Source organism: Neoarius graeffei, chromosome 18, assembly GCF_027579695.1.
Source record: "Neoarius graeffei isolate fNeoGra1 chromosome 18, fNeoGra1.pri, whole genome shotgun sequence".
Taxonomy (NCBI): Eukaryota; Metazoa; Chordata; class Actinopteri; order Siluriformes; family Ariidae; genus Neoarius; species Neoarius graeffei.
In genome coordinates this window covers 29,608,033-29,617,783 of record NC_083586.1, presented here as the reverse complement: position 1 = coordinate 29,617,783, position 9,751 = coordinate 29,608,033, and the positions used below count along the sequence as shown (strand labels likewise).

General features: G+C 41.2%; 1 protein-coding gene across 1 annotated transcript in view; it reads right to left on the bottom strand.

Annotated features, from left to right (window-relative positions):
• ercc5 (excision repair cross-complementation group 5) overlaps positions 1-7,677 on the bottom strand; it is a 55,220-nt gene extending 47,543 nt beyond the window's left edge. The window contains exons 1-2 of the mRNA XM_060898651.1: positions 7,205-7,677; positions 4,081-4,256 (exon numbers count right to left, since the gene is read on the bottom strand). Coding sequence (XP_060754634.1) covers positions 4,081-4,256; positions 7,205-7,292 — 264 coding nt within the window. The 5' untranslated portion in view covers positions 7,293-7,677. The remainder of the gene's footprint in view (positions 1-4,080; positions 4,257-7,204) is intronic.
• Positions 7,678-9,751: the final 2,074 nt, after the last annotated feature.

Genomic DNA, 9,751 nt, shown 5'->3' with positions numbered 1-9,751 from the left:
CCTGAGCTTCAAAGCGGGCGAAGAAGCTGTTCAGCTCCTCCGCAAGTGCCGCATCTGAGTCCCCGGCTGACACAGCACAGCCCCTGTAGTTTGTTATTGCCTGAATGCCCTGCCACAGCTGCCTGGGGCTTGTCAGCTGCTCCTCAATCCTTCTCCTGTGGTCCGCTTTGGCTGCGCTGATGCCTTTCTTCAGGTCGGCCCGAGTCCTACTGTATAGCGCTCGGTCGCCGGATCTGAAGGCTGCATCCCGGGCACGTAGGAGTGCACGGACCTGGCCGGTCATCCATGGTTTCTCATTCGGGAACACCTGAATGGTCTTTACCACGGTGACCGTGTCAATGCAGTGCTTGATGTAAGCTAGCACTGCATCCGTGTATGTGGCCAGGTCCTCGTGATGGAAAACTTCCCACTGTGTTCGTTCAAAGCAGTCCTGGAGTCGGGGGAGGGCGTCGTCAGGCCAGGTGGTAATTTTCCGTCTTTGTGGCTTTGATTGCCGGCTGAGAGGGGTGTATGCGGGGGGTAGGAACAGGGAGAGATGGTCAGACTGTCCGAGGTGGGGGAGGGGAATAGCTCTGTAGGCATGTTTAAGGTTGGAATAAACATGGTCCAGATTATTTACTCCCCTCGTTGCACACTTAACATGTTGGTAAAATTTAGGCAACACCGTTTTGAGGTTTGCCTTATTGAAGTCTCCTGCAATGATGTGCGCGCCGTTTGGGTAGGCTCGCTGGTGGTTGTTAATGTTGTTTGCGAGCAGAGAGAGAGCGGTTTTGACGTTAGCGTCCGGTGGTATGTAGACTGCAGTGATGATAACAGCTGCTAGCTCCCTCGGCAGAAAGAAGGGTCTGCATCTTACGGACATGAACTCTAGGTCAGGAGAACAATGCTTGTCTAAGACTGTACTGTTGTTGCACCAACCTTCATTCACGTAAACACAGAGCCCCCCTCCTCTGTTTTTCCCGGAGTCGCTATTCCTGTCCCATCTGTGTAGCGTGCGGCCTGCTAGCTGCACCGAAGCGTCGGGGATTAGCGGTTGTAGCCATGTCTCCGTTATAATGATTGCATAGTAACTATTAAGTATCAACTAACTAACTAACTCTTACTCTTCTCTACAGACGGTCGACTCGTACTCGCTTCCTGTTGTAATTTCGCGCGCTGAAAAGCTGAACGTCAACGTCACGACAAAAAAAATTCTGATGGTCCACTAGGCTACATATTAAGTTATAAGTTTTAATTAAATCCTTTTTTAAATAACTAAAATGTAGCCCTCATCATCCTACATCTAAAACATGACATATAAAATCAGCAGAGCCAAATGAAAACAAATAAATAAACAAATATATATTCACGTAAGTTTTGTTTTATGTTCATGTCAGTTTTGAGGGTCCACCACCAGGGGGTGTTGCCGCACCCCCCGCACCCCCGGTGCCATATTCTTTCCATTTTGCTATAATGGATTTAATGGTGCTCCCTGGGATATTCAAAGCTTGGGGTATTTTTTATAACCCAACCCTGAGCTATACTTCTCCACAACTTTGTCTCTGACCTGTTTGGAGGCTCCTTGGTTTTCATGTTGCTTGCTTAGTAGTGTAGCAGAGTCAGGGTCCTTCCAGAACAGGTTGATTTATACAGACATCATGTGACACTTTGATTGCACACAGGTGGATCTTATCAAATAATGATGCGAGTTATGAAGTGAATTGGTTGGAGCAGCTCTTATTTAGGGGTTTCATATGAAAGGGGGTGAATACCTATGCACACTCCAGATTTCTGTTTTTTCATCTTAATTATTGCTTGTGTCACAATAAAACAATTTTCACCTTTAAAGCTGTAGGCATGTTGTGTAAATCAAATGGTGCTAACCCTCCAAAAATCCATTTTAATTCCAGCTTGTAATGCGACAAAACAGGACAAACACCAAGGGGGATGAATACTTTTGCAAGACACTGTACCTCATATTTCCTCTTCTCTGTCTGTCTACCTATTCCTATCTACCTAATTAGATTACCCCTAAAGTGCTTGGTTGAGCCAGATACTGATATCTGTGAGTTAATATGTCAAGGATGTGAAAGACATACCAGTGAACAACGTAAACCATCACATCATTGTATGGGAATATCTTCTGGCTCATCAATTTGGTAGATATTCCTATCTACCTAATTAGCATTTTTTACATATTTAACCAGGATTCAAACTCAGAACCTTCAGATTCTTAACCCAACACTTTAACCACTAGACCAACGACAACTGAGATGGAAGGTGTGATATATATTTTGAATTTATTAAATGAGTCCAGTCTTATTATATCATCAAGTACAACCCCGATTCCAAAAAAAAGTTGGGACAAAGTACAAATTGTAAATAAAAACGGACTGCAATAATTTACAAATCTCAAAAACTGATATTGTATTCACAATAGAACATAGACAACATATCAAATGCTGAAAGTGAGACATTTTGAAATTTCATGCCAAATATTGGCTCATTTGAAATTTCATGACAGCAACACATCTCAAAAAAGTTGGGACAGGGGCAATAAGAGGCTGGAAAAGTTAAAGGTACAAAAAAGGAACAGCTGGAGGACCAAATTGCAACTCATTAGGTCAATTGGCAATAGGTCATTAACCTGACTGGGTATAAAAAGAGCATCTTGGAGTGGCAGCGGCTCTCAGAAGTAAAGATGGGAAGAGGATCACCAATCCCCCTAATTCTGCGCCGACAAATAGTGGAGCAATATCAGAAAGGAGTTCGACAGTGTAAAATTGCAAAGAGTTTGAACATATCATCATCTACAGTGCATAATATCATCAAAAGATTCAGAGAATCTGGAAGAATCTCTGTGCGTAAGGGTCAAGGCCGGAAAACCATACTGGGTGCCCGTGATCTTTGGGCCCTTAGACGGCACTGCATCACATACAGGCATGCTTCTGTATTGGAAATCACAAAATGGGCTCAGGAATATTTCCAGAGAACATTATCTGTGAACACAATTCACCGTGCCATCCGCCGTTGCCAGCTAAAACTCTATAGTTCAAAGAAGAAGCCGTATCTAAACATGATCCAGAAGCGCAGACATCTTCTCCGGGCCAAGGCTCATTTAAAATGGACTGTGGCAAAGTGGAAAACTGTTCTGTGGTCAGACGAATCAAAATTTGAAGTTCTTTATGGAAATCAGGGACGCCGTGTCATTCGGACTAAAGAGGAGAAGGACGACCCAAGTTGTTATCAGCGCTCAGTTCAGAAGCCTGCATCTCTGATGGTATGGGGCTGCATTAGTGCGTGTGGCATGGGCAGCTTACACATCTGGAAAGACACCATCAATGCTGAAAGGTATATCCAGGTTCTAGAGCAACATATGCTCCCATCCAGACGACGTCTCTTTCAGGGAAGACCTTGCATTTTCCAACATAACAATGCCAAACCACATACTGCATCAATTACAGCATCATGGCTGTGTAGAAGAAGGGTCCGGGTACTGAACTGGCCAGCCTGCAGTCCAGATCTTTCACCCATAGAAAACATTTGGCGCATCATAAAACGGAAGATACGACAAAAAAGACCTAAGACAGTTGAGCAACTAGAATCCTACATTAGACAAGAATGGGTTAACAGTCCTATCCCTAAACTTGAGCAACTTGTCTCCTCAGTCCCCAGACGTTTACAGACTGTTGTAAAGAGAAAAGGGGATGTCTCACAGTGGTAAACATGGCCTTGTCCCAACTTTTTTGAGATGCGTTGTTGTCATGAAATTTAAAATCACCTAATTTTTCTCTTTAAATGATACATTTTCTCAGTTTAAACATTTGATATGTCATCTATGTTCTATTCTGAATAAAATATGGAATTTTGAAACTTCCACATCATTGCATTCCGTTTTTATTTACAATTTGTACTTTGTCCCAACTTTTTTGGAATCGGGGTTGTAGTTTAAAATACAACGTCTTCCCAAATCCTAATCCTGGATACAGTAAGTCTCCCTAATACAAGTAGCAAATTATGAACTGGGTTAAAAATTCTAACCTAGGTTGAAAAATTCCACCTGACCTGTAAACATGTACATGCTTCAGAATGAATACGTACCAGGGTCTGTCTCTTAAGCAGAGGTGCATCTCCATCATAAACAAAGACGGGCCTGATGCGAAAGAAAAGCAACTTGCACAGACGATGGAACAGTATAAGAAGGTGGGCGTTATGGACGTTGTTGCCATCACGATCCCGCACGCCCTTCAGTGCTTGGTTGAGCCAGATGCTGATATCTGTGAGTTAATATGTCAAGGATGTGAAAGACATACCAGTGAACAATGTAAACCATCACATCACTGTATGGGAATATCTTCTGGCTCATCTTTTTAGTTATTGGAGTCTTTGCTGGGGAGTTCACTTGCACTGTGATCATAACATTAACCTTTTTAAGGTATGGACACTCCTGTCAGGTCCGACAATCTGTTATCTCTCTCTCACTCGCTCTCTGTTAAATCCAAGTGTACTCCTGGTGGAAACCTTCTCAATGTATTTTCCTTATGCTATCTCAGACTTTTTCCTTGTTACCGTCACCTCAGGCTTTCTCAGCTAATGCCCATTTTTTAAAAGCATTCTGGAAATACATTTTAGTTAAAGAGGCAGCATGGTGGTGCAACACTTCCCATTGCTACCTCATGGCTCGAGGGTCTGATCCTGGACTCGAGTTATGTTACTGCTCGTTCAGTTGTGCATGATCTCCCCAACTCCTCTGGCTTCTCCAGCAGGTGAACTGGTTATGACAAATTGCCCCTAGATGTTAACGAGCATGTATACATATATCTGGATGGTGCCCTGAGGTGGACTGATGTCCCATCCAAAGTGTATCGGAGAGCAGGGAGACCTGGGACAGTTTGTATTCCCATAAATCACAGTGGTGCTTGAAAGTTTGTGAACCCTTAAAATTTTCTATGTTTCTGCATAAATATGACCTAAAACATCATCAGATTTTCACACAAGTCCTAAAAGTAGATAAAGAGAACCCAGTTAAACAAATGAGACAAAAATATTAGACTTGGTCATTTATTTATTGAAGAAAATGATCCAATATTACATATCTGTGAGTGGCAAAAGTATGTGAACCTTTGCTTTCAGTATCTGGTGTGAGCCCCTTGTGCAGCAATAACTGCAACTAAACGTTTGCGGTAACTGTTGATCAGTCCTGCACACCGGCTTGGAGGAATTTTAGCCCATTCCTCCGTACAGAACAGCTTCAACTCTGGGATGTTGGTGGGTTTCCTCACATGAACTGCTCGCTTCAGGTCCTTCCACAACATTTCGATTGGATTAAGGTCAGGACTTTGACTTGGCCATTCCAAAACATTAACTTTATTCTTCTTTAACCATTCTTTGGTAGAACGACTTGTGTGCTTAGGGTCGTTGTCTTGCTGCATAACCCACCTTCTCTTGAGATTCAGTTCATGGACAGATGTCCTGACATTTTCCTTTAGAATTCGCTGGTATAATTCAGAATTCATTGTTCCATCAATGATGGCAAGCCGTCCTGGCCCAGATGCAACAAAACAGGCCCAAACCATGATACTACCACCACCATGTTTCACAGATGGGATAAGGTTCTCATGCTGGAATGCAGTGTTTTCCTTTCTCCAAACATAACGCTTCTCATTTAAACCAAAAAGTTCTATTTTGGTCTCATCCGTCCACAAAACATTTTTTCCAATAGACTTCTGACTTGTCCACGTGATCTTTAGCAAACTGCAGACGAGCAGCAATGTTCTTTTTGGAGAGCAGTGGCTTTCTCTTTGCAATCCTGCCATGCACACCATTGTTGTTCAGTGTTTTCCTGAGGGTGGACTCATGAACATTAACATTAGCCAATGTGAGAGAGGCCTTCAGTTGCTTAGAAGTTACCCTGGGGTCCTTTGTGACCTTGCCGACTATTACGCCTTGCTCTTGGAGTGATCTTTGTTGGTCGACCACTCCTGGGGAGGGTAACAATGGTCTTGAATTTCCTGCATTTCTACACAATCTGTCTGACTGTGGATTGGTGGAGTCCAAACTCTTTAGAGATGCTTTTGTAACCTTTTCCAGCCTGATGAGCATCAACAACGCTTTTTCTGAGGTCATCAGGAATCTCCTTTGTTCATGCCATGATACACTTCCACAAACATGTGTTGTGAAGATCAGACTTTGATAGATCCCTGTTCTTTAAATAAAACAGGGTGCCCACTCACACCTGATTGTCATCCCATTGATTGAAAACACCTGACTCTAATTTCACCTTCAAATTAACTGCTAATCCTAGAGGTTCACATACTTTTACCACTCACAGATACGTAATATTGGATCATTTTCCTCAATAAATAAATGACCAAGTATAATATTTTTGTTTCATTTGTTTAACTGGGTTCTCTTTATCTACTTTTAGGACTTGTGTGAAAATCTGATGATGTTTTAGGTCATATTTATGCAGAAATATAGAAAATTCTAAAGGGTTCACAAACTTTCCAGCACTACTGGAATGGTCAAGGACAAATCTAAAAATGCTAGTATTTGATCCTTTATCAGAATTTTTCTGATTAATTCCACTTGATGTGCTGCTCTTCCACGGGTACAGTCAGAAGGTACAGACTTCTGAAGATTCAGCATCCAAATACCGTAATATACACTACCGTTCAAAAGTTTGGGGTCACTTTGAAATGTCCTTATTTTTGAAAGAAAAGCACTGTTCTTTTCACTGAACATCGCTTTAAACTAATCAGAAATCCACTCTATACATTGCTAATGTGGTAAATGACTATTCTAGCTGCAAATGTGTGGTTTTTGGTGCAATATCTCCATAGGTGTATAGAGGCCCATTTCCAGCAACTCTCACTCCAGTGTTCTAATGGTACAATGTGTTTGCTCATTGCCTCAGAAGGCTAATGGATGATTAGAAAACCCTTGTACAATCATGTTAGCACAGCTGAAAACAGTTGAGCTCTTTAGAGAAGCTATAAAACTGACCTTCCTTTGAGCAGATTGAGTTTCTGGAGCATCGCATTTGTGGGGTCGATTAAATGCTCAAAATGGCCAGAAAAATGTCTTGACTAGATTTTCTATTCATTTTACAACTTATGGTGGGAAATAAAAGGGTGACTTTTCATGGAAAACACAAAATTGTCTGGGTGACCCCAAACTTTTGAACGGTAGTGTATCAAAAAGCTCAGAACAGTTGAAAGGATACCAACTGCTAGGATCTTCCCCTCCAGTGTTTCCGGGTTGATGGGCTTCCCTGTGCTCGCCAGTAACTTCCACAGGCCATGAACTCCCATCGCAGGTGTGAGACAGACACAGCAAGAGTCTCTAAGCTAACACTTAACCATAACCGGCAGCTTATACACAAAAACACTGGTGTCTCTTTATTCTGTCTCTCTAGACCTTTAATTGATCTAAACAAATCATTATTTACATCTGATATATTTATTTTATATTTCATAACACACGTTTACTATTTAGTAATCGAAACACAACATTTTTTTTGTTTGTTTGTTTACGTAAAAGAAGTACTATCGTGTCCGTTCACTTTTCGGATCCTTCCGGAAACACTTTCTGTGCGAACTAGTTCCTACGAGACCGGCTTTTATTGTAGTTCCGCTTCGAGACAGATGATGAGAAATAAACAACATGAAAGCGTTAAAATGTATAAAGCGCGGTCTAATAAAGTGTGTTACTAAATATTAAATATTAAAATAAGTGCCAACTGGATAATCATCATCTTCTTCGGTTTATTGGCGGATCACGTCTCTTTGGTGCATACCGCCACCTAGTGTACAGGAGTGTGTAAAGGGACTTAGCAGACTATCATGGCTATCTGAAGTTTAAGGAAAAAAAATAAAATAAAATAAACACAAATGATCCTAGATCCTTTTAATTAAACCTGTATCATTAACCCTTTGATGCAAAACATGGGTCAAAAGTGACCCGGCTGAGTTTTTATCTTCTATATCTTTGCAATAAATTAATTCCATCATTCAGTATTCAAGGTTTTCCTCAATTAACTTGTTTTTGATCATCATACATCCTTATTTTATTTTTTCCTTTCTTACTTTTTGAATAAAAACCCTTTTTGTATCACTACCCTTCTAATGCACAACATGGGTCAAAAACGACCTGCGTTCATTTTCCAGGTTATTTCATGTATGGCTGAGTCTCATCTCATCTCATTATCTGTAGCCACTTTATCCTGTTCTACAGGGTCGCAGGCAAGCTGGAGCCTATCCCAGCTGACTACGGGCGAAAGGCGGGGTACACCCTGGACAAGTCGCCAGGTCATCACAGGGCTGACACATAGACACAGACAACCATTCACACTCACATTCACACCTACGGTCAATTTAGAGTCACCAGTTAACCTAACCTGCATGTCTTTGGACTGTGGGGGAAACCGGAGCACCCGGAGGAAACCCACGCGGACACGGGGAGAACATGCAAACTCCACACAGAAAGGCCCTCGCAGGCCACGGGGCTTGAACCCGGACCTTCTTGCTGTGAGGCGACAGCACTAACCACTACACCACCGTGCCGCCCTGAATGGCTGAGTGTTTCTATGATATACTTTTGAAATAAATTAATTTTGTCATTTACTTTTCCAAATATGCAGTAAATATCTTGTTTTTGTTTAGCACAAATCATCATTTTTATTTTTCCTTTCTTAAGTTACGAACAAGCACAGCTTTTGTAATTCTACATCAAGTTTACACAAATGGGTCAGAACCGACCCGCATGCATTTACTCCAGCATTTGGTGGGAACTGTGAATTGTGCTTGTGTCAGACATTTCACAGCTCAGCACGGCGCCCTTTGCCCATCTAATACATGCAAGTAATGTTTTTCAATTGTTCGAACATTACCTTAGAAAAAAATTGATTATGTTTAGGTTACCTTGAGAGTGAGTAGATTACTTGTCAGAAAGTTACAAGTAATTACTATTAGCTACCGAGCTGTTGACATATTCTACTTTAGTTAGCTAATTTTATTGTAGTTGGCTTAGCTAACTACATAGTTAATAAATAAATAAATAAATAACTGGCCCCATTCACTGCTAAAGTAATTACTTGAAACAAATTATTATTATCGTATGAAGACATTTCATTTTAAATCACACTTGGATGACCCATGTGTAGTAATATAAAAAGTATTTTTGTTCATAAAGTAGGAAAGAAAAAATTAAATTAATGATTTGTGGTAATTAAAAACAAGATATTTAAAGAATACTTGGAATATTCAATCATAAAATAAATTGATTTCAAAAGATAGGGCAAAGAAAAACTCAGTCAGCATGAAATAACCTGGAAAATGAATGCGGGTCATTTTTGACCCATGTTGTGCATTAGAAGGGGTGTGCATATGTTTTGCATCATAGGGTTAAGATAAATAAATAGGGATTTGATCCTATCTCTCTGCATTTCTTCTTCCTTAAGCATGTTTTCTATTCCATTATCAGCCTCTCTTTCTCTCTGTTGCTGTCTGTGTTCTGTGTATGTATCGCAATTAAATAAAACATAAACTACATCTTCTAGAACATGACATTCAGTACATAAACCATTACTCTTCCCTATTAACTGTAGAGTGCCATTAAGACCTGTGTGACCCAATCTTATGCCGCTTTTCCACTACAAACGCGGCTGAGTCGGGCTGAGCCGTGCCGTGCTGAGTCGAGCTGAGTGGGGCTGTTGGAGTTGCATTTCGACTACAACCGCGCTGAACCGTGCTGGCTGGAAGTGGGTGGACAC